Source organism: Trichechus manatus, unplaced genomic scaffold (genome assembly GCF_000243295.1).
Source record: "Trichechus manatus latirostris isolate Lorelei unplaced genomic scaffold, TriManLat1.0 scaffold00160, whole genome shotgun sequence".
Classification (NCBI taxonomy): domain Eukaryota; kingdom Metazoa; phylum Chordata; class Mammalia; order Sirenia; family Trichechidae; genus Trichechus; species Trichechus manatus.
In genome coordinates, this window is record NW_004444096.1 from 5,661,778 (window position 1) to 5,685,863 (window position 24,086).

Below are 24,086 nucleotides of genomic sequence, written 5' to 3' on the forward strand. Positions count from 1 at the left end.
AAGGCAGGAGGGGACAGGAAACCTGGTGATAGGGAACCCAAGGTTGAGAAGGGACAGTGTTGACATGTCATGGGGTTGTTAACCATTGTCATAGGGTAATATGTGTACTAACTGTTTCATGAGAAACTGTTTGTTCTGTAAACTTCCATCTAAGTACAAAAAAAAAAAAGAATTATCTATGTGAGATAAAATTGACAACAGCAGCTCAAAAGATTTGATGGGAAGCCTAGGGGGCAGTGAGTTGAAGGTAATGGTGATGGAAAAATTTGGAAAAGGTTAGTGAGAATAGCAGCACAACTAGAAGAACATAATCAATGTCACTGAATTGTACATGTAGAAATTTTTGAAATGGTGTAACTTTGGCTGTGTTTATTTTCACCAAAAAAAAAAAAGGTCCTCCAAGGTTGAGAAAGGAGAGTGTTGGCATGTCATGGGGTTGTTAACCAATGTCATAAAACAATATGTGTACTGACTGTTCAATGAGAAACTATTTGTTCTGTAAAGCTTCATCTAAAGTACAATAAAAATAATTAAAAAAAGAAAATCACCATGTAATTCTCTTTTACCCCATCAACTAAAACATATTATTAGTTCTACATGGAAGATTTTATAGACAATCTAAGCAATAAAATCAATTCAGATAAAACTTAATTCTGGGGAATATAAAGTCTTAACAATGATGATTTCATTTTCTTTAGTTGTTTACCAGTTGCCATCAAGTCAATTCTGACTCCTGGCAACCCCATGGCTATCAGAACAGAACTGTGCTCCATAGGGTTTTCAATGGATGATTTTTTTTTTTTAAATTGCCGGGTCTTTTTTTCCGAGGTGCCTCTAGGTGGGCACCAACCTCCAACCAAGCACATTAATCATTTGCACCGCCCGAGGACTACAGTTGTTTACAGTTTACCCCATTTAAGAGTCATAGTTGGTATTCTATTTGGTACTCTGCTCATTAGTTGATGGAAAATATAATCATATAAACACAGAGGAAGATTAGAATATTAGTTATTTTGTGTACAATTTTTCTTATGCCCTACAAGCATGTAGGTTTTTTTGTTTTTTTTCTTTAATTCTAAAACAAGTCGATTTGGTACAATTCTAAATTTCAAATATAAGGAGCCCTGGAGGTGCATCCATTAATATTAACATAAACATATAATCTAACTTTCTTTTTTTTTTTTTTTGGCAGAAGTCTTATCACGAAACTTAGTCTTTAGGTCATCAGCAAGAGCTTCGGAGGCATTCTGACCATTATCTTTATTTGTGTTTACAACAGGAATACATCAAAGCCAGGACTGGTTTAATTCGTTGGATTGGACTGTCCCGCCAGAACTCTAATGGGGTCTGGACATGGGAAGATGGCTCAGTTTTCTCCAAAAATCTGTAAGTCACTGGACATTCAGAACACAAGGCACTAATAGTGATTTTTGTTCCTGGATCCCCTTCCTCTTGAGTGCAAGTTCCTGATAAGTTGAGAGGAGCTCTATACCTTAACTGTGGTTATGTAAACAGCAGCTGAGTCACTCACGCCCTACTCCTGATAAAAGAGCAAGGGTAACAAAACAACCCTACCTTTCCCACACACTCATCCTTCTCTTTATCTAAACCACAATTCACATGTATTCCTCATTTTCTTCCCAACCATTTCTGCCCTCAACTTTATCTTTGAGACATTTTACGTTTCTGTTTTTCCTTTCTCGATTGTCTTCATGTATTTTTAGAACAAAATTATTATTCTCATTATCTTATGACGGAAAATTATTGCCTTGGAGGTCCGTTTAACTTTTCAGCATCATTTGCCAACTTTTCCATCCTAGGCATCTCCGAGAATCAGACATCTTGTAGTTCACAGGGAAATTTTAATGTTCATGTAATGTAGCTCCATTCTGCTAGAGACAATCCAGCCAAAGGGGCCAATTCCATTAGGACGGTCGCTATGAGTCAGAATCGACTCGACGGCAATGGGTTTGGTTTTTGGTTTAATATGGCTTTCCTGAGCCCTAGTGGCACAGTGGTTAAGAGCTCAGCTGCTAACCAAAAGATTGGCAGTTCAAATCCACCAGCCATTCCTTGGAAACCCTATGGAGCAGTCCTACTGTGTCCTACAGGGTCGCTATGAGTAGGAATCTACTCAACGGAAATGGTTTTTTTTTTTTTTTAAATATGGCTTTCCAATCTCATCACCTTCTATTCATCCTACATAAGAAAACTGCAATGTCTCTCTAATTCAAATATAAACATAATGAAAACTTATAAATCTGATAATGACTTAAATTATTAACTAATTTATTCACCAAATATTTATTATTTACTGCGGGTCAGGAGCCTAGGATCACAAGCAAGCCTCTTTACAGATCTTGGACTTTATCGCTTCTCACTTGTTACCGCTTTCACAACATTTTAGGCAAACTGGCCTTGCTTCTGTTTATCAACAAGTCAGTCTTGCTTAGTTGTCTTGGGGCTTTTGTACTTGCTGTTCCCTCCGCCTAGAACGCTCTGCCTCCAGAACGCCATGACTGTCTCCCTTTGTCACTCAAGCCTCTGTTTAAACATCATTTGCCAGTGAGAGCAACTCTAATCTCTCAAATTAAATTAGTCTCCCTGGTCCCTACTCCAGTCAAGGTCTAGCATATCATACTCTTGTTTCTTTGTCAGTTTTGCCAATTCTCTGATGTTATTTCATCTGTTTATTTGTTGGCTTTTTATCGAAATCTCCCCCTCTATAATGTAAGCTCCCCAAGAGAAGGACCTTGTCTTTGTTTACCACCATATCTCTTAGCACATAGAGAACTCTGGCACATAGAAAGTGTTCCACAGTTACTGGCAAGTAAATAATCCGTATATATTCCTTGGTCTTTCATCAGAAACAATCTAGTAAGGAATACAGACAAGTTAACAGCCAGTTACAGTATAATGCATTGTCTTATATTTACAACCCTCTAACAAATCCTCAGTTCAAAAATATTTTTCAACTCATTTTTCCTTGAGTTCATTCCCTTCTTGTGCAGCTGCTTGCCTTGCAAGTTTCTCCCATTTTATCTAAATCCTACTTGTCTCCACTTATCTGAATCCTACTCTTCCTTCAAGACAGAACTCCAGCCTGATTTTCTAGATGAAGCCTTTACTCACCATTTCAGATCCACATCCATCTCTTCCTCTGGACTCCTCTTGAGCCTAGTGTTCACTTGCCATTTAATCTTATGGAATGTTAAATTGCTACTGACATTTTCAGTTGTATATACCTTGCACTCCCAAGCATACTGGAAGTTTCTCAAGTGCATGAATCTTGGTTTATACTTCCCCCCATTGTTTCCATTTTCTGCCATAAAATTCTATACGCAGAGTTTGACTGTTGATTATTTAGCCTTCAAATAAACTCATTCTACCTTTTCCATTTACAGGTTTGAGCTTCCTGGAGATGGAAACCCAAATATGAAATGTGCTTACTTTCATCATGGGAAAATCCACCCTTCCTCCTGTAAGAACAGACATTATCTCGTGTGTGAGCGGAAGGCTGGGATGGCAAAGGTGGACGAACTGCTTTAATGAACGAGATGAACAGGCCACAGACAGATGATTGATTGTCCAATAAAAAGTCTTGATGAAAGAATCACGAGCCATCAAATTCCTTATTTCTCCCTTTCGTCACCATGGAGCCATCTTTACAATCTTTGCTTCCAACATGACTTAACCTTTTCTTTATACATACATAAGTCAGCTCTATGAGGCGATCATTTGCTTTCCAACTGTTCTGCTGTCCATTAATTTCCTTTCTTCTTGTCTTCCATTCCTGATTATCTGGACTTCCTATGTTTCATCCTATCTTCAGGCATAAACATATAAAATTAAACTTGGAACAGGAAAGGTTAGGGCTTAATTGACTTAAGCTAGGAAAGATGTCTACGTTGGAAAGAAAGACCGCATAAGGTAGTGGGAAGAATACCAAATTGGAAATCAGTAGAATAGTTTAGATGGTGTGGTCACTTAGCTGAAATATGATCATGGATTAGTCATGTAGCCTCTTTAACTTCCATCCTCACATATTTAAAATTGGATGTAACTCTGTCTTATGTTCCTCGCTATTCTAGAACCTAAAATAAAGTTTCTGAGTGTTAACCATACAAGACGCTCTGTGAAGCAAACGCCGTGACTTTCTTATTCACTATTCTGTATCCAGCACCAAACATAGTTCCTGGCTTACAGGCAACAGAACAAACATTTGCTTCTAATTAATGAGAGAATTCACTAGAAATTATCTCAACCAGTAAAAGCACTGTACAAATACAATTCCAATTCCAAGTTCATCTCTGCTCAGACTCAATAGGAATAATTTTCTGTGCAGAAGGAAAAAGAAAGTTTGTAAGAAATCTCGTGGTGTTTGTAAAATGAGTAAATGCTTCTTAACAAGGTCTGCGGACTAGTAGACAGGATAGCAAGTAAAAACATTTTATCAAGACCCATGGGCTAGTAAGCGGAGGAGCAAGTAAAAATGCCTTATCTTGTTCTTTTCCTAGCAGTTTTATCCTTGGGTTTTGCTGAATGACTCAGAAAGTATTTATAGACCATGCTGAGAGACACAGTTGAACAGGATAACAGGCAAACAATTGCATTTCTTACCCACAGATGCCCGGACAGTGATGTCTTCTTGCACTCGTGGGATGAAAATTTATAGAAATGATTCTCAAACATCTCAGCTGAGATGTTTGTTAAAACTTGCAGATATCCACATACAACTAAATACCGATGGTACACAATCTGAAGACTGAGAAGATCCAGAGACTTGGGTAATTCACATGCACTCCGCATGATTTTGATATAAATAGTCTTTAATATATTCCAAGAAAAACTACTTTAGAACTTGCTTCCTATGTGACTTTAGGTAATTTAGCCTCTTTAAACCTCAATTTCCTTATCAATGAGTTTCATATTATTACCTTGCTCATAACGCTACGGAGCCGTGGTGGAGCAGTGGTTAAGAGCTAGACGGCTAACCAAAAGGTCAGCAGTTCAAATCCACCAGTTGCTCTTGGAAACTGTATGGGGCAGTTCTACTCTGTCCTCTAAGGTTGAAATGAGTCAGAATCAATTCGACGGTGCCGGGTTTTGTTTTGGCTTTCACAAGGCTATCTTGAAGATCACTTCAGATAATTACACAGACCATCGAGCAGAATATGAAGCATGTAATGAAAACTCAATAAATATGTGTTCCTTTTATAGTTTTGTGCACTAATACCCAAAGACGCTCAAAAGAATCTGTATTGTGTTTTAGACTATCAGTAAACAAGCAGATTTGGGGGTCTGAGGAAAAATAAGAGAAATATCTCAGATTCTGCCGGCCACTTCAAATGACTAAAGACCTTGGCTTTTGGGGAATGGTATTGTTACTTCCTTCTTTTTAATTGTTCATTTAGTGAAACCAAATAAAAATCCATTGCCGTGAAGTCAGTTTTGACTCACAGTGACCCTACAGAACAAAGAACTCCCTCACAGGGTCTCTGAGACTAGAATCTTTACCTCCAAGCAGACTGCCGCATCTTTCTCCCACCGAGCAGCTGGTAGGTTCAAACCACCAACCTTTTGGTTAGTAGCCGAGTGCTTAACCACTGCACCACCAGGGCCCCTTAGTGAAACAAAACAGAAACTAGTAATTTAGAAAGCTTCCCCAAAATCAGCCATACCTCTGGACTTCAGTGTTTCATCCCCCCAAAATAGAAACACGTATCTTTATATATCACACATGGCCCAAAGATATTTGGAAGAATGGTGTCTTAATGCATGGCAAACACTCAGCTGAAAGCAAAAACCATACACCAAAAGAATTGTGCCTGTAAAGCCTCTTTTCTGCTACTCATAGCTAAGGCGTCTTCTACATGAAATTACAACAGCACAGAAGTTAACAGCACAGGTTATGGAATCAGACTGCCTAGTTTCAAATACTAATTCCGCCATTCACTAGGTATGTGAACTACAGTAAATAACTGACTTCTCTATGTCTCAATTTATAACTGCATCACACTATACTAATAATAGTACCCACTTCATAGAGCTGTTGTGAGAATTAAAATAATTCATTTGAACACCGTTGAAATAGTACATGAACTGTAATGAACAATAAATACTAGGAATCGACTCCACGGCAACGGGTTATGATTACCGAAGTCCTGGTAGCACCCTGGTTGAGAGCTCAGCGGCTAACCGAAAGGATCAGCAGTTCAAATCCACCAGCCGCTCCTTGGAAACCCTGTGGGGCAGTTCTACTCTGTCCTACAGGGTTGATATGCGTTGGAATTGACTCAAGGGCAGTGGGTTTGGTTTTAGTATGATTAACATATTCACGTTTTTATTGGAAGAGTCCAATGTTCCCTCAGAAATTTATCAGACAGCCTACTGTCTTGGAAAAATCTAGTCTTTCTGGGCCTGATTTTTAGTGCTAGTAAAATTTGAGAACAACTGGGAACTAACAACTTGCAGAACTTCTGTTTCCATCTTCCTGATATTAGTCTCCGCGAGCATTTGATAGGATTACGACCACTTCTCCTTTTTTCTCTCCATAGAAATGATCCTATTTGAAAGGCCTTAGAGAGTTAAGACGGAGCCCCGGTGGTGCAATGCTGAAGCTCTAGGCTGCTACCTGAAAGATGGGAGGTTGGAACGCAACGGCCGCTCCGGGGAGAAGAAGACTTGGCTCTCTGCTTCCGTAAAGATGACAGCCTAGGAAACCCTATGGGGCAGTTCTACTCTGTCCCATGGGGTCGCTATGAGTCAGAACTGACTCGAAGGCACACACCAACAAGTGAGTTAAGGTGCACTGTGTTTTAGACCAGAATCTCAGTCACATGAAAATCACATGAAATATTTGGAGAATGTGCTGGATACTCTCCATGTGGAGGGTGCTAGATCCTCTCAGCCCTACCCTGTGCCTTACAAGCCCCAACTAAAATGAACAGCGGTGCCTGGGCCAGCCAATGGGAGGCACTGGCAGGGGATCATAGGGTGGGAGGAGAAAGAGGTCAGGGTGTTTACTTCCTTGGGTTTCTCCCTGCACCGTGCTTCAGGTTGGCAAAGGCTGCATTATCTGTACCTTAGGCCACAATCCCTGTCGGGCGGGTCCTCAACCATGCTCCTCATGATGTTCCAGTAACCACCCTCCTCTTGATCCTTCAGGCCTAGGGGTGATACCAACTTCCCAATGTATATTTCACCATCCCTTGTAGGTTCCCTTAACCCTTGCCCCAACTTTATAAACACTCCCTTTATTAAATGCCCTTAGATCACCCCTTGAGTGTTCCATCTGCTTCCTTCTGGGAACCTGACTGTTGTAAAGAAAAATGATCCATCCAGTGAGACACGGAAACAAAAGAGAACATTACAATGTTGCAGATTGTTGGGACTTGCAGATTCTACATTATGAAGACATGACCTTCGTCCATAAGGCAAAATATGAGTGATGATTAAAGCATTAGAGTTCTCAATACTTCTGCCACAGGATGTGGCAGAGATGGCTATACAGCCCCTAAATAGTTCATACTTACCTTCTAGAGTAAAGTTGTCACTGAGAGCTTGTTGCCCGGGCAGAGGTTACAATTTTCAGGCCCCACTTTTATAGCCAAATATGCGCATGCATTGGTATGGACAAGGATGTGATGCATGTCACTTCCAGGTTATAGCTTTCATTCTCCACTTTCTCTTTTTCTTTTCAGTGGCTTGAAACAAGAGAACTCCAATGTCTCATAAAATGGAAGGAGCCTGGAGGAAAATTACCAAGTGACCAGGATTACTGAAGTTAAAATATTATATGAGTGAAAAGCAAACTTGTATTGTGTTAAGCAACTGACATTTTGAGGTTTATTTGTTATTTCAGATTTATTTATTTATTCATTATTTATCATAACCTTAACTAAAATACCACCAGTTGCCAGTTTCAACTCATGGCGACCCCATGTGTGTCAGAGTAAAACTGTGCTCCATAGTGCTTTCAGTGGCTGATTTTCCAGAAGCAGATCACCAGGTCTTTCTTCCGAGGTACCTCTGAGTGGACTTGAACCTCCAACCTTTCAGTTAGTAGCCAAACACACTAACCATTTGTACTACCCAGGGACTCCCAATTAATATACAGTATATAAGCTTATTTTAGGGGTAAAATCCCTTCCTAGCTTTCTTGTTTAAGGATGTAGAGTGATCTTCAGTTGCTTACACCTGGTTGGCCAATGTGAGCTATCCACATACTTTCATTGTATATGTCATCCCCTTGCTTTATGTCCTGTACCAAGTACAAGTGCATTATTTGTGCTTCTATCCTTTTCATCTTAACTGTAATCCAGTCCTGTTACCTTCACCATCTGCTGCGTTTTGGAAACCAGAGCTATGATATATTCTGTCCTTGGCCATTTTGAGTTCAGTTTCTTTCTCATTTCCTCGTTTACTAAGTTATGTTTTGGACTAAACTTCATAAACTTCCACTTTCTGGATGAAGATTCATCTGTTCTACTCCTTAACCCCAAACATATTCACCTACTATGTGGAAAAACTAGCCAATTTCAGTTCTTCCACCAATCTGCTCCTGACCACAAGAGCAGTTACTTGTCTCAGCCTTTCCCATAGCCGCCATACCTATCAAAGCATTTCAGACATGCAGGGGGAGGAAATCTATACCCCTCTTCAGTGGGATAATCCATCACCAAACCACTATGAAGAACCTCTGTCTTCCAACAAATGTTCTGGTAAGCAGTTCTAGTTATTTACTCTAAGACTGAAATTTATGTTTTGCTTTGTTTCGGTCCAGGATGAGCCCAAGAGGGTTTTTCTAATGTGAGACAATACACTTAATAGAATTAGAATGTGCATGATATTCTATCATATAAAAAAATGAAATGAAGTAGAGGAGGAATAAGTTAAGGTGAAAAAGGGAAAGAACAATAGAATTGACAAATACCTGTTGCTTTTTTTTCTTTCTCTCTCTGGAAAGGACAAATCATTCCTGGATTTGGAAAATAAGTGAAGGAAATCATATATTTTTATTATTTTACCTCCTGCATAAAATACCCCAGGGCTATTTGGTAAACACTAAGAAGTAAAGGCGGGAAAAAAAAAGTGAAAACCTGGCAAAAATCTCATTGGTTTGGTATTTTCTGCTGTAGTGATCAGTGCTGTGTTTGTTATTTAATATCTGTGTTGGGTTTGTATTGCTGCTGTAACAAATTACTAGAAACTTAGGGGCTTTGAAAAAACACAGACTATCTTAGAGTTCTGGAGGTCAGAAGTCCAAAATGGGTTTCACCGGACTGAAACCAAAGTGTCAATAGGGCTGTGCTCCCTTGGGAGGGAGGCTGTAGGGGAGAATCCATTTCTTTGTTTTTTCCAGCATCTATAGCTGCATTTCTCGATTTTCCTGGCTCTTGTTCTCTTCCTCCACCTTCACAGCCAGCAGTGACGGCACAGCATTTCCACATCTCTCTCTGCTTCTCTCCTTACTCCGCCTCTGTCCCTCTAACCTCCTGTCTCCAAGAATCCAGGTAATTCACAATAATTCCCCATCCTACAGTCCTTAACTAAATTACATCTTCAAAATCCCTTTTGTACATAAATTAAGTTTTTGTAGATTAGAGCATGGACATCTTAAAAACCAAACCCACTGTCTTTGAGTTGATTCCGACTCATAGCAACCCTACAGGACAGAGTAGAACTTCCCCGTAGGGTTTCCAAGGCTGTAAATCTTTACGGAAGCAGACCGCCACATCTTTTTCCCGGAGAAGTGGGCTGGTGGGTTTGAACTGCCAATCTCTGGGTTAGCAGCTGAGCGCTTAACACCATGCCATCAGTCTTTCTTATAAACCTCTTGGGGGGCCATTATTCAGCCTACTACAATATCCAAAGATAACTTTGATCTATTTTGTTCTGAATAGTGTTAAGAATAAAATTAATCAGGCATTCTTAATTCTTCCTTTCTGAGTCATTGCAAAATTAGTTGGAAAAAAATATCCTTCAACCAAAAGTGTATACTTAAAAGAAAGTATCTTTGAAGGGATCATGTTCAAGGGATACTGAAAACATGTGGGGAAATGTAAGGCCGCTTTCTTGCTTTCGGAAACTAAATCTTGTGAGAATCGCTGAAAGATTGTGGGAAAAGAACATATGTAAGTAGTTAATAAGGCTGTGGTGTCACACATAAAGACGAGAGAAACTTTGTTATTAACCCTGTCCAATTTAGCATTTTTCCACATCAAATATATTCCAAGATATAATTTGTATTTTAAAGAGTTTGAGTTAAAGGCTCTCTTTTTCCTCTTACTTCCAGTTACAAATTCGAGGCCTCAGTAATTCTCCAGTTGGGATTGACGTTGCATTCCTGCTTTTAGTCACCCTCATTGTAACCTGACCCTTTCCGTCCATCTACCTTCTTTAACTCAATTTAATGATCTCTGTTCCGTGTTTAGGAACATGGTGTCTTGTGGTGGTGATTTCATGGATTTTCTGCATGGGCTCATTAACAGCTTCCATTTTCTTGGGCATCAAGTGTAAGTACAAAAAGATCTTTTAAAAATAATATATATATGCAGATATACAGATACAGGTATTATGCATAACTGTATATAATTATAGATGTATCTCATTAGATATAAACTTTCTAATTTAAAAAGGAGGATGAATAAATCCATTAAGAAACATCAGAATGCGTGTAAGTGATATAAAACAATGGCTTCTTAATTTATAGAACTTTTATTAGCTATAACTCTCTGGGCATTTAGATGCCACTGATAACTTTCAGTTATCAATGGCCTGTTGTGAAAATCGAAACTAATGCCGTATGTCTCTTTGGGACAAATACTACAAATTATTATTTATACACTAGTTCAATTTATGGGTCTTGTTAGCATGCCAAAGCATGAAATAAGAAAAATTTCAGCATACACTCTTTTATTTCTAATATGTATGTATATAATATGTCAAACTTACCTTATGCAGATCATTTAATAAGACTGTTTCATGTTATATTAGACAAGGTGCAATTTTAAAATGTTTGATGCAAACTTGAGAGCTTTGTTTGAGCCCGGTTTGACTATATTTCTTTACTCTCTTAAGTCCAAATTAGAGATGTGTTTTGATATCAGGCAAGTAAAAATTTTATATGGAAATAATCACAGAGCTACAAATTCCAAGAAAAGGACTAAGAATGTCTATTACAACTCACATTACCACTAAGAAATATGATTAAAAAGATAGAGATGAAGGCTACTGTATGGAAGATTCTCCTTTCTTGTATGCCTTGGCATTAGCTGACCAAGAAGAATTATGAGCTCTGAGAATGAGGAAAAGTGCAAATTTGCTTCCATCAAGTACAAGATGCTTCATCTTGTTTATGTAATGCTATGCGATTTATTTTCCTGATGGTTTGCAGAGGAATGTTTTAAGAATTACTAAGAACTCAATAAATAACTGTTCTTGTCGATCTAGCCCCTCCCCAGTATCCCATAGCCCAGCTGAAATGTTAGAACTTTGAGGAAGCTTTCTTTTATCACACTCCATCCTCTTCCTGTGCTTTATCAAGAATTTTTAATCAAATACTAGTACCATTTTTTTTTTAAAGAAACACATTAAACGTGTGTTTGCCAAACAAGAATGCTGGAGGCATATTTGCATAGTTGAAAGAGAAATAACAGATAAGCCATTTAACATCAATAATCCAGTTTCTTCTGTAAACACTGGGCACTTTTAATGAGCTATTGCCAAACTCCCTTCTAACTCTACAATGCAAGAATCCATATTTCACTTGTACTACAAAATATCAAAAGATATGGTTTAAATATGGATTCTATGTAATTAATTTAATCTTATTTTACCAGTATCCATTACTCAGGGAAAGAAGATAAAAGAAACAAAAGTACAGGTCGTCCCTGACTTACGATGGGGTTACTTTGAGACAACTCCTTCATAAGTTAGTGTTGACATAAGTCAAATACCTCTTTTTTTAAAAAAAATTTCATTATTATTGTTTTTTTATTATCGGTTATCTTTATAAATCTGATCTTTATTTGCCTTTGGGTGTTGGAAACATTGCATATAAACTTACAGATATGTTTTAATATGTATAAACATAATTAAAAATACACAAATCATAGAAATTTACTCTGATGAAGAAGAGTTGCACATTATTTTAATACATATATGCATACATTAAAACATACAGAAACATAACAATTTACTCTGATGATGAAGAAGGGTTGGACAACATTAGGATTTTGTCAGTTGTGGTAATAACTCCACTTGAGGAAGATTCTGGATCATCTAGATTACCCCTGGGAATGGGGATGGCATTTCTAGTCAGAAAATGAGTGACAGCTGTCTATATGCCCCTTTTCTGTTTTTCTTCAGATATTTCATGGTAACATCTCACTGCTTCCCCAATCTGCCTATGGACTTTAGCAAAGTGATCAGCGTTTGGTTCTGTGTTTTCAAGCAACTGAAGCCCTTGATTTAGTTTAGAGAAGACTTCCGCTAATCCTTTCACTGTAAAATGTTTTGACAACTTCTCCCCTTCCTCTTCCTCATTCTTTCTTTCCTCTTCAGCCTTGTTTTCCTCGTCGAAACCCATTAAGTCCTGATCTATCAATCCCCCTTCTTCTGATCTATGAGCTGTTCTACATCAGCGATATCAACTTCTAAATTCAGCCTTCTTGCCATCTGGCGATTATGCCAACGATTTCTGTCGTCATATTACCCTGATCAAATACCTGGAGCGTGTTCACTTAATTCAGCAATTTTTTCCAAGCCCTCTGCTTGCATTTTCCCATAACTTCCTTCCAGGAAGATGCAATGTTCTGGATACACTGAAGAATATTATAATTTTTCCAGAAATCAAGCAATGTTACTGTACCTCCATATGTTGCAGCTATTGCCTGAGAAAATATAGTCCATGGGTAGTATGCCTTGAAAGTGGAGATGCACCTTGATCCACAGCCTGAATCACAGCTGTCCTATTGGGAAGTAGATACACCACTTTCACATCTTGATTTATATCATCCAGGCATTCATAAATGAGGTTCCTCATAATTCAAATACATTGTAACTCAGAGACTACCTGTATAAAGAACACTTCAAATTAAAAACATTATGGCAGATGCAATACACCTTAAAGTAATATTGTAAAGTGAATGGGATATACAATTTGTTTTTTTTATGAAAACAAATCCATAGTCTCCAATTACCAATTATTATACATCCAAAAGGCTGATTTTGTTGTTGTTGTTGTTTGGGGCTGAGTCTTACAAATTGGAGAGAAAAAACCAAAATGATACCTATTTATTTGCAGATACCAGAAACCCAACTTAAAAATTACAAAGTATATAATCATACACTGCATAGAAAAGGAAATACAACTGGTACATTCAGATATATACGAAAAAAGGTAAAATATCAATCATAAAGCAAGAAATGCAAATTACAATGATATTGAGATATCATTTGCAAATATTACATTGGCAAAGGTCAGAGAATTAAGAGTGTCCTTAGATGGCGGGGATTACTACAACATATAACCCGAAAAAAAAAACCCGTTGCCGTCAAGTCGATTCTGACTCATAGCGACCTATAGGACAGAGTAGAAGTGCCCCATAGGGTTTCCAAGGAGCGGCTGGTGGATTCAAACTGCTGACCTTTGGGTTAGCAGTCGAGCACTTAACGACTGCACCACAGCATATATAGAGGCTAACTAATATAGCTTAAGTGCCCATAATATTTGACCTAGTCACTTATCTTACAAATACACCCCAATACACTAATACACTTGTGTCAAATTATGTATATCCAAGGTTCTTTATGACATCATTTGATTTTGTAATACCAAAAGATTGGAAATTGTCTAAAAATCAATAGACCAAAACCAAACGCATTGCTGTAGAGTCAATTCCTACTCGTAGTGACTCTATAGGACAGGGTAGAGCTGCCCCATACAGCTTCCAAGTAGCGGCCGGTGGATTCGAACGGCCCACATTTTGGTTAGCAGCCAAGCTCTTAACCACTGCACCAAATCATGATACATCCATACAATGAAACCTTATGCAGCTATTATGTACTCATATGGAATTATGTCCAGAATATATTTTGCGTGATAAAATAAAAGGTGCAAAATTGTGTGAACAGATTGTCACCGTTTGTGCAAAGGGGAAGAGGGCATTTTGCATTCATTTGCTTGCAAAATGCAAAATATCTCTGGAAAGGTAGAAAATAAATTGGTAAACCTAGCTACTTTGAGGGAGTGGAACTGGGTGAATAAAGACACAGGGATGGCAAGGAAGTTTTTTTTGCTATGTACACTTTGTAGCTTTTGATTTTTGAACAATGTGAGTTTTAAACAGAAAAACCTAAAATAATGCAAATTTAAGTCACAAAAATAATCAGGACCTTGTAGTTGACTTTAGTCTACTTGGAAAGACTTGTTTGTTACAACACGTCAGTACTAAGAATGATTGTTACCGTTTGAAGTGTTCCAGGTGTCCACTATTGCAATGGAACAGCAAGAAAAACTCATTCAACAGGACAAAGCATTGTTAAACTTTACGCAGTGGAAGGGAAAGCATGACCTTCAGATGAAATGCTGCCAAACTCTGATGCAAAACTCTTCCAGTTCAGGTAATTGACGTAAAATCATTTTCCACTGCAGATTCAAATGTATGCACCAATTCTTCATGAAGAACAGTGACACACACATTTTATTCTCTGCAAAGTTGTTAGCCAGGGTTTTATAACAGGAGAGAAATAATTTTGATGCACTCTTCAGCTCAACTTGATTCATATCTCCTTCTGCATGTAGAAAACACTGAGGTTCCAAGAAATGCAGAGGAAGAAAATATACCAGAACATGTGCCGACAATTGCCAAATTGGACTTTGTGTGATTAGTAGGTCAGAATTAAAACAAAAAAAGCAACATTCTGTGTTTGAATCCAATCACTCAAGTTTATAAGCTATCTTTAATTCTAGCTCCAAATTTCCCAGTATTTCTAGCTTAGGTATTGCTTTAGATTCAAGGTTAGGTAACTCTTCAAACAGAACATTTATTTTTAATTTTAGAGCATTTACTATAAAATTATTATAACATAATGCAGGATTCAGTGTTTTTTTAATCATATAAAGTCATTTCAGTTTTATCTTTTAAATCCCTTACAACCATTGTAAACCTAAAGCAGTCTATTTCTTCCCGTTGTATAGTTTATGAAGTATGCTATGGCTACTCAGTCGGAAAATTAACTTCCGTTCAGGGTGTATCATTTAAGTAATCTCCAGTGACAGATGTTAAGAAAAAAAAAAGTTGGAGCAGTAAGATTAACCAGTATAAAAAAATAAACAAGTAAGTGAAGCCTATAAAAGATCTAAACTCAAAAAAAAGAAGGCTTAATTGAAACTGCAATCATCAGATCATCTTTTATTGAAAAGGGAAGATTTGGCTGAAGCTTCTCAAGTTAATTTTATCTTAAACGGATTCTTAGAGACCTGTTACAGTTAAGAATGATGATGTAAATCTTACTATATTCCGCTTCAGAGAAACTGTGTTACGTGTGCATCACGGGGACCATTGGGTTGGGGTGTGCAGCTTCCTTGAGGATGATGCAAGAGTTCATTTTGAGAAGAACTGTTACAGTTATTCCTATAATGATAATAGTAAAATAAAATGTTTATATTCAAAGCCCGTAACTGCAGCCCTTGTCCAGACAACTGGATTCAGAATGGGGAGAGTTGTTACTATTTCTTTGAAAAGTGGAAGTTTTGGAACCAGGGTAAAGAAGATTGTTCCAAGGAGGACTCCAGGCTTCTACAAATAGACAGCAAAGAAGAAATGGTAAACACTGGTCAGGGGGCCTCCCATCATTCGGAAAATACCAAGTTAAGCATTGAAAGAAAGCACTGATTCTCATGAGATAGAATTTCTTAATATTCTTAACAGTAGCGTATTTGTTGAAATAAAGGTTTAAATGAGATGAATTAGTATAATTTGTTTTCCTTTTAATGTGGGGAAAAAAACTAGATAGTTATCCAGAAACAAAGGAGACCATGTTAATTCTGTGTCCTTTGTTAATAAAAAAAAGAGGGGGAGCGTAAAGGAGTATAATGTGGTGTCATGCTAATGCACTCCAAAATATACATACATTATAATTTTATATGTGTTTTAAATTTATTCCATTCAGTGCTGTACGTAAGTGTAATAACCTATAACAATCTTGTAATTATGAAAGAAAAAAAGGGACAAAAAAGTGAGGTGACATCATGAAATGAATAGGTCTATAAAAATGAGCATTTTTTAAATAAAATGTTTAGTAGACATTAAACCTAGTTTATTTAACAAGTGAACGATAACATATTTCTTTGAAATCATTTTTGCCCACAAGTATGCATGAAATAGAATTCATAGTTACACATTTGTGACAGTGTTAGAAATATATGCCTATGATACTCAGAAATTAGTTGAAATTCATTTCTGTAAGTAGAAGCGGGGCGCTATTAAAGATAGCCAGTAAACCAAGGCAACTTGAATGAACATTTTACAATTATGGGTTTGATAATGTTTCTTCTAACAAAATACATTCAGAGTCAAGTTGCTTCTGGAATGTCCTATACTATTTCCTGTATTGTCGTATAGTGAGAATGAATAATCCATGTGATTCTGTGAGGCCAAGGGCGGTTTTACTTCTCCTGATAATGAGAGTTCAGTACAGCATTTACCTTTATTGACGTATTCTACCTGCTGAACTCTCAATCTCTTAACAGTATTTTAACACAAACAAACAAACATTGCCGCTGAGTCAATTCCGACTCATAGTGACCCTATTGGACAGAGTAGAACTGCCCCATAAGGTTTCCAAGGAGAGGCTAGTGGATTCCAACTGCTGATCTTTTAATACCAGCTACCAATTTTTTCCATAAATACCACATTGATCATATAGCAACAGAAAAGAATCTATAAAATGAATCTGTCTCTCTCTTTTTTTTGTAAAGCTCTCTCCTCCTTCTCTAGCTTCACGTTTCCATTACTTTCTGTCTAGGCAAAATGTCACACTTTATATATCACAGTAGTTTTTTGTTTTTTCCTCCTCAGTTCATGATTCAGGCCTTGTTTCTTATAGGATTTTATCACTGACATCTTATGGAAGACCAAAAAAGACTCCCATTACTGGGTGGGACTGTTTCAGGATGTACTCGGTGGACCTTGGCTTTGGCAAGATGGCTCCTCTCTGTCCCCTGACCTGTAAGACTCTAAAAGAAATGTTACAAGAGAAATTAGAAACATGGTAGAGTTCAAAGGCTTATTTTATTTTCCATGCTACATTTCCTCCAGGAGACTTAACCAATGTGGTAATTTTACAGGCTATGGATTATAAAGCCAAGAAATTAAGAGTAGCTTTCTGGCTTCTAAATCTTGCACCTTCTCAGCCTCACTGCCATCCTTCTCTAGAAAATTCTTATAAAAATTTAAGTGCTTAACTGAACAATTTAAGATAGTATACCTTACCAGTTGCCGTCAGTCAATTCCGACCCATAGCGACCCTATTGGACAGAGTAGAACTGCGCCATCGGGTTTCCAAAGAGTGGCTGGTGGATTCCAATCGCTGACCTTTTGGTTAGCAGGGGAGCTCTTAACCATTGCGCCACAAGAGCTCCAATATAGTATAGTTATCAAGTACATTTTCTTTGTTCACTTAATGGCTGAGGAGTGCTAAGGAAAAGAGATTGTGCTAACTATTAAGCAGTTTCCATATTAAACTTTTCAGATAGAGCTGGCGAGATGGATGAGCAGAGTCAGGTGTCTTGTAGTTTAAGAATTAAGAATCAAGAAAGAGACTCTAATTTAGAGCCTGTATTTGTAGAGTCATTTTTATGTGTTTTTGTTGATACTGTATTAAATGAGCCAGAATCAACCTGATGGCAACGGGTTTGGTTATTTTTTGGTTTATATTACATATTTTTAATTGAGAAAAAACAGCTCTGTTGTTGAAGAAGGAGGCTCAAAGCAGCACAGAGGGATGCCAGAATTAAACAAACCAAAAGCTACGCACTTCTCATTAGTTACCACAAGAACATCACTGTAACCCCCATATCTAACCTCAAATATAATACTGATTTGTCTCCACAGGGGGTCAATTCAGAGACTCCAATCAATTAATCAAGACTGTGGATATCTCAAGGAAAAGTACCTTTTTTCAGCTAACTGCAGCAGTTGGAAATATTTTATCTGTGAGAAGTAAGCTTTAGGATCCACTGTTCGAAAGAAATTGTGCTGGAAGCGACCTCTCCTTCAAACAGGCCATTGGAAAACCTGCCTCCAAAAGCCAAAGATCAAGAGCTAAAGTAAACCAATGTGTGGGCTATGAAAACTAATTTAATTTCGCATTTACACTTGGAAATATTCTTTCATCCATTCTAGACTCGCATTTGCCATAACTCACCCTTCCAAGAATAAAATTGATTTAGAGGTACCTGAAGAGTTGAGAGCAAACTGAAGGAAAGTCATTTCCATTTGTCTCTCTCTTTTTTTTTTTTTTTTCCTGAAGTAGCTGTAATCTCCGCATAGAAATCTGTAAGTTGTTGCAGAGATGGTGCAGTTCTAGCTGACTAATATTTTAAAATAAATAAATAAATGTGGCCTTTCAAACTCAGAGTCTGTCAGATCTTTCTTTGATTTTTCTAAGCTTCTACTATGTTATCAAGATAATAAAAAGCGAGTGGGAGGACAGAGATATAGACTTTGAAACTGGAAGGAAGGCAGGCTTCTATCTGCAGCCCGTCGGTTGACTCCCTTTTTGGAATTGCAAAATTCTAGTGGAGAGGCGAACTACTCCATTTCACGGAAGTGGAAGAAATGGTCAGACTGCCAGGATCAGTTCATCCTCAGTAAAGGACAGTTTAAGGTTTTCTTCCTTCCTCTTACTGGCCATCCCCACCACTCAATAATCAAAGGGCTCAAGTTCTGAACTCTCAGTTAACACTACAGCAGTCTTAACTTAGGAGTAGAGTATGTTCGTCCAACAGATACCCTGCCTCCAGCACTCTATTAGTTCTAGGGAGCAGAGAGTGAAGACTGCATCTTCCCTTGAGTTTACCATATAATCAAAGAGAGAAGCATGCAAACATAAATACAACATTGGGTAATGTTGGAGGTATGCCCAGTGCTATGAGAATTCAAGGAAGTGTACTCTAACCTAGACAGATGGCTGCGCTTCCCGTCATCGATACACTGTTAATTAAGCATCTCTGTAGGAGTTTATGTCTGTGATGAAATACAACGAATAACACTCTTAACCTAATGCATTAATTGATATGCATAATCCCTGTTTGGCACATATAATTAAGCCCAATAGGGAATTTGAGGAGCACTCTTGTTGTCATATATAAACAACAGGTGGACCGTAAAGAAAAGCTACTTCACCACTGGTTAATGCAGAGCTGAGAAAAGGCCTTATCTGCAGCCTACCTGACTTCAACTTCCGGAGTTTGTTCAACAGCAAAACTGTCCTTTGAAGGTCAAATACGGAGGAGACTTTTAATTCTAAACTCCCTCTAGATCTGGTCACGTGGACCTTTACCAAAATAATGGAGAAAGCACCATGTAGTTCTCCAGCTACATTTTCTCTCCTCTCATTCCCCATATATATTTTATTCCAGAGGGTGAAGAAAATTGAAGGGTCTAGAAAGACTTGTGTGGAGATAGAGCCAGGGACTTCCTCAGGGAGGAGGGGCATTTTTTTAATAACAATCATCACGACACCAATCATGATTATGCTAATTACAAATATTTCTTGGAAAAAGATGTGATGACACTTTGAATAAATATACTAAGAACATTTCTTTTCAGAAACACATATGATTTTCCAATTTTTCCTTCCTCAGGCTTTCTCAAAATATCAGAACCCAATTAAGGTGCATTTTAAAAATGTAGCTTCCTAGGCTCCATTCCAGATGCATACCATGAGTTTCATAGACACAATTAACTTTGAGAGCCACCAACCTAAGTCAGTGGTTTACAAACTTAAAAAAAAAGTTATTTGAATATTTTCGTCAAAGTAAAGTACACTCTGAAGCCCATTAGGCAAATCGCCAAAAAGTGAGATTTCTAAGATTAGAAAGGGGTGGAGTTTCCTTGGTCCACTCACCAACGTTGGCCCATCAACTATGGCCCTGAAGAGGCTCCACAGATAGGTCCTTCGATCACTAGAAGAAGCTACTGGGAACACCCAGCGTTTTGGAAACCTAGGGTTAAGTGTTGATTCTTTTCTGATTTCTTAGACGATATTTGTGCAGTAATTAAGAGCACAAACTCTCATAACAGACATTATGGGTTCAAATATTAGTTCTGCTACTTACAACATGATTTTGGCAGGTTATTAATCTCTCTGTACCTCAATTTCTTTGCTGTAAAATAATTAGAGTTCTTACCTCAAAATGTAATTTGAGGATTAAAGCACTAATACTTGTAAATTGCTGAGAGTGCTGTCTTGTACAGCGTGAGTGCTGTATCAGTGCTTGCTAATTTTATCTGGAATAACTCTCCAGTCACCTCTAGGCATCAATATTATTTGTGCATTCCAGGTACAAATGACTGTTTTTCCTGCTCATGTTAAGTCATATTGAGAAGATAAAATTTATATGTATTATTTCACCAACCCTCAGGAGAGAATATCTAAACATTAATGAATTAAATAAATCTATATTCTGTAGAAAATCTCTGCACCAGGTTTGTGGTCTACTTGAAGCATAGACTTTCTTGTTCCCAAGAGACAGTGTATACAAAAGTACCTTGTGAACTATGTTGTTGTTGCTAGTTGCTGTCAAGTAGATCCTGATTGTCTTAGTTATCTAGTGCTGCTCTAACAGAAATACCACAAGTGGATGGCTTTCACAAGGGGAAGATTATTCTCTCACAGTCTAGTAGGCTACAAGTCCAAATTCAGTGCATCACCTCTAGGAGAAGGCTTTCTCTTTCTGCCAGCTCTGGAGGAAGGTCCTTGTGATGCCTCAGTCTTCCCTTGGTCTAGGAGCTTCTCTGCACAGGAACCCTAGATCCAAAGGATGAGCTCTGCTCCGGCACTGCTTTTTGGTGGTATGAGGTTCCCATGTGTCTCTGCTCACGTCTCTCTTTTATATCTCAAAAGAGATTGGCTTAAGACACTATCCAATCTTGTAGACCTCATCATAGTGGTAGAGTTTATAACACATAAGGAAATCACATCAGATTACAATACTGGGAATCATGACGCAGCCAAGTTGACAGATACTTTTGGGGGACACAATTCAATCCATGACACCAACTCATGGTGACCCCAGGTGTGCAGAGTAGAACTGCTCCATAAGATTTTCAAGACTATGATCTTTTGGAAGCAGATCACTGGGCCTGTCTTCCAAGGCGACTCTGGTTGGGTTCAGACGACCAACCCTTCAGTCAGCAATCAAGCGCTTAACCGTTTGTGCCACACAGGGAAGAAAAATTAACTAATTATTATTATGTCACTTTTCGATCACTTAAAATCCTTGGAATAACACCTTAGCAAACAGTAGCTTCTCAATAAACCCTTGCTAAATTCAACATAATTTTATCCTCCATTTTAATCCCCCATTTCACACTGGGAGTAGCTGAGACAGGTTAGATTCTCATCTTTCCCTCCTTATAATAAAGACACCACTTAAATGAAGTAAAATAAGCCTAATTCACTAAGGCAGTACAAATCATTTAAATGAATCTGGAAGTCTTTTGTAAAATGTCATCCATCTCTAAAGAGCAGGATCCTTTAAGCAGGGGAAAAGTGTATTTTTGTTTTATCTTTATTTAGCCTTGACAATGAGTTTAAATGGTGGTAACTGTAATAAAGGTCGATTTTTTTTGCTGAACCTGGAAACGAATAGCAAAGTAAGCATAGTATAAGTTGTCTTCTGTTCTTGGCTTCCGCAGGTGGCAGGTGGCAGCTGTACGGAATAACCTGGAGTAGAGGAGAAACAATAGCCGCATTCTGTAGTAAAGAATGTTTGTCTTCAAGGTTCTTCAAAGTATTGTCATGGAGCTATGTTTAGAGGAAGGACAGGAAACGTTTATAATTCTTCTTAGGAAAAGTACAATGAAGCAAAAGGCAAACATCCTTCAGCTGATGTCATTCCCCCAATACATAAGGCAGTAGTTATGGGTCAGGATTTTATCTGTAGCCCAGCTGCATAAGCTCCTACGAATTTCCTCAGTGGCAATACTGCTTTCCAAGCAGATATTACAGCAAGAGATTTTTTTCTCTGCAGGTTGCTTTTGGGCCTGGATAAAAACCAAAAAAAACAAATTACTGCCATCAAGTCGATTCCTTTCCTGGCAACCTCATCTGCTATGGAGTGGAACTGCTCCATTAGGTTTTCTTGGCTATAATCTTTTCAGAAGCAGATTGCCAGGCCTTTCTTCCATGGCATCACTGGGTGGGTTCAAACCACTAACCTTTAGCTTAGCTGTCTAGCGGAAACCGTATGGCCACATTAAGGCTTGTTTCAGGGTAATGGTAAGAGTTCGGTCCTTAGCGCTTGGATAACCAGTTCCATAACTTAGGTCTAGATCCTAATGAATAGGGTATCTTTGATTCATCTCATTGAGTTCTGAGTTAGCTTTAAAAAGGGGGAAAGAAAAAGGGGAACAAAGAATTCTTACAAATGTAAAGAAGTTTAAGATACTTTCAATGAATAAAAAGAAAAAAATGTTCGAATAATACTGAGAATAATAATAATAAATATTACTAGATTCTAAAAGTCTATTCATAAAGTGAACTTTGTAAAAAAAGTCATGTACACTTTATATTACATTGCTTTTTGTTTTCTTCAAAAACTGTAAGACCTCCTCTACAGAGTATTTGACTCCTAAATGTCAAGGCTGACCCTCAGACAACCTACTCAGCTCTTTTCCTCAGTTTATAATCTGTGTGCGTCCCCAAATAAAAGCTCCCAATCACATGTCTCACATTTCCTGCTGCTACAGGGCTCATGACTTGTTTCCTGTTGATAAATCCTGACAGCTTGTTCAATATCCTCAGGAAAGGAAATAGCTCACTACATGCCCTGGGGAACTCAGCTCTACCAGGAAAGGCTGTGCTCCTCCTTTGACTTTTCCTGCAATTTCTTCAGAATTACCTGCTATGCACGCAAGCCTAGAAGAGAAAAAGTTCTTCCATCTGATAAAACCAGTTCATGCAATGCTGCCTGATCTGATTCTCAACGGAAAGTTGCTCTCGGGAAATAGTATTTCCAAAGTCATTTTATGATTTTTCCTATTCTAATAATAATAATCATGTTTGGGGGAGACAAAGTTGTACCATTCTCCTTTTTTGCTCTTTTGAAATATTTGCTCACACTGTGACCATGTTGTTAGTTTTGCTATCCAGGTGAGAGGATTGAGGGCAATGATTCTGAAAAGTTAGCTCCAGAATCCTAAACATATCAGATAAATGCTTTCTTTCTTGTCTTCCCTTTCTCACCACCTAAAGTGACACTGTCCCTTAGGTCCCAGATTTTGGAGAGAGGATGCTATTCAATACCCACCCTGCAAGCAGTTGGACTCTTCAGGGCAGTTGGCATTTAAAGTGACACTTGTCATCCATCCCTGAACTGGTGTGCAAATATATCGGAGGCCGGAGGCCAGAAACTTAAAGAGTACTATGTCCTTATTTTACAACAGTCCACAAAGTCATTTTTAAAATGGAAAATTTAACTTTTCGCATTAACCGTGTTTTCTTTCTGCATGGAGCAAGGCTTAAATAACAAACACATAATTAAAGGCTTAATCCTCATTTATTGTTACATGTCTATTATATTAATCATTGAACATCTACACTCATCATAGAAAATAATTTTATGATCGTCACACACACACACACAATATAGATGCCTCTCTATAATTTGTTATGAGCACAGGTCTCTAAAGAAGGTTGTTTATGCATATTTGTGCTCGCCTACCTTTAAAAATGAAACACTAAATTCTCTTCCTTTTTTTAAATACTTTCTCAACATTTTTACATTTTACATTGCACTAAATATGTTATGAAAATAATTTCACATTTACCTCATTTCAGCTAACTGTAAC

At 37.9% G+C, this 24,086-nt stretch overlaps 2 protein-coding genes across 4 annotated transcripts in view; both read left to right on the forward strand.

Moving 5' to 3' along the window:
- The window catches only part of CLEC1B (C-type lectin domain family 1 member B), an 8,883-nt gene extending 5,270 nt beyond the window's left edge, over window positions 1–3,613 (forward strand). For all 3 annotated transcript variants that reach the window (XM_023740631.1, XM_023740629.1, XM_023740630.1), the window contains 2 exons: window positions 1,280–1,386; window positions 3,405–3,613. In XM_023740631.1, the coding sequence (XP_023596399.1) occupies window positions 1,280–1,386; window positions 3,405–3,549 (252 nt within the window). In that variant the 3' untranslated portion in view covers window positions 3,550–3,613. The remainder of the gene's footprint in view (window positions 1–1,279; window positions 1,387–3,404) is intronic.
- A 4,690-nt stretch (window positions 3,614–8,303) lies between these two features.
- On the forward strand, window positions 8,304–20,872 carry CLEC9A (C-type lectin domain containing 9A). The gene is made up of 6 exons (XM_004391385.3): window positions 8,304–8,723; window positions 10,437–10,517; window positions 14,482–14,628; window positions 15,682–15,833; window positions 17,116–17,237; window positions 18,123–20,872. Exons 1-6 carry the CDS (start codon window positions 8,471–8,473, stop codon window positions 18,232–18,234), a joined length of 867 nt encoding a protein of 288 aa, XP_004391442.3. The 5' UTR covers window positions 8,304–8,470; the 3' UTR covers window positions 18,235–20,872.
- The last annotated feature ends 3,214 nt before the right edge of the window (window positions 20,873–24,086 follow it).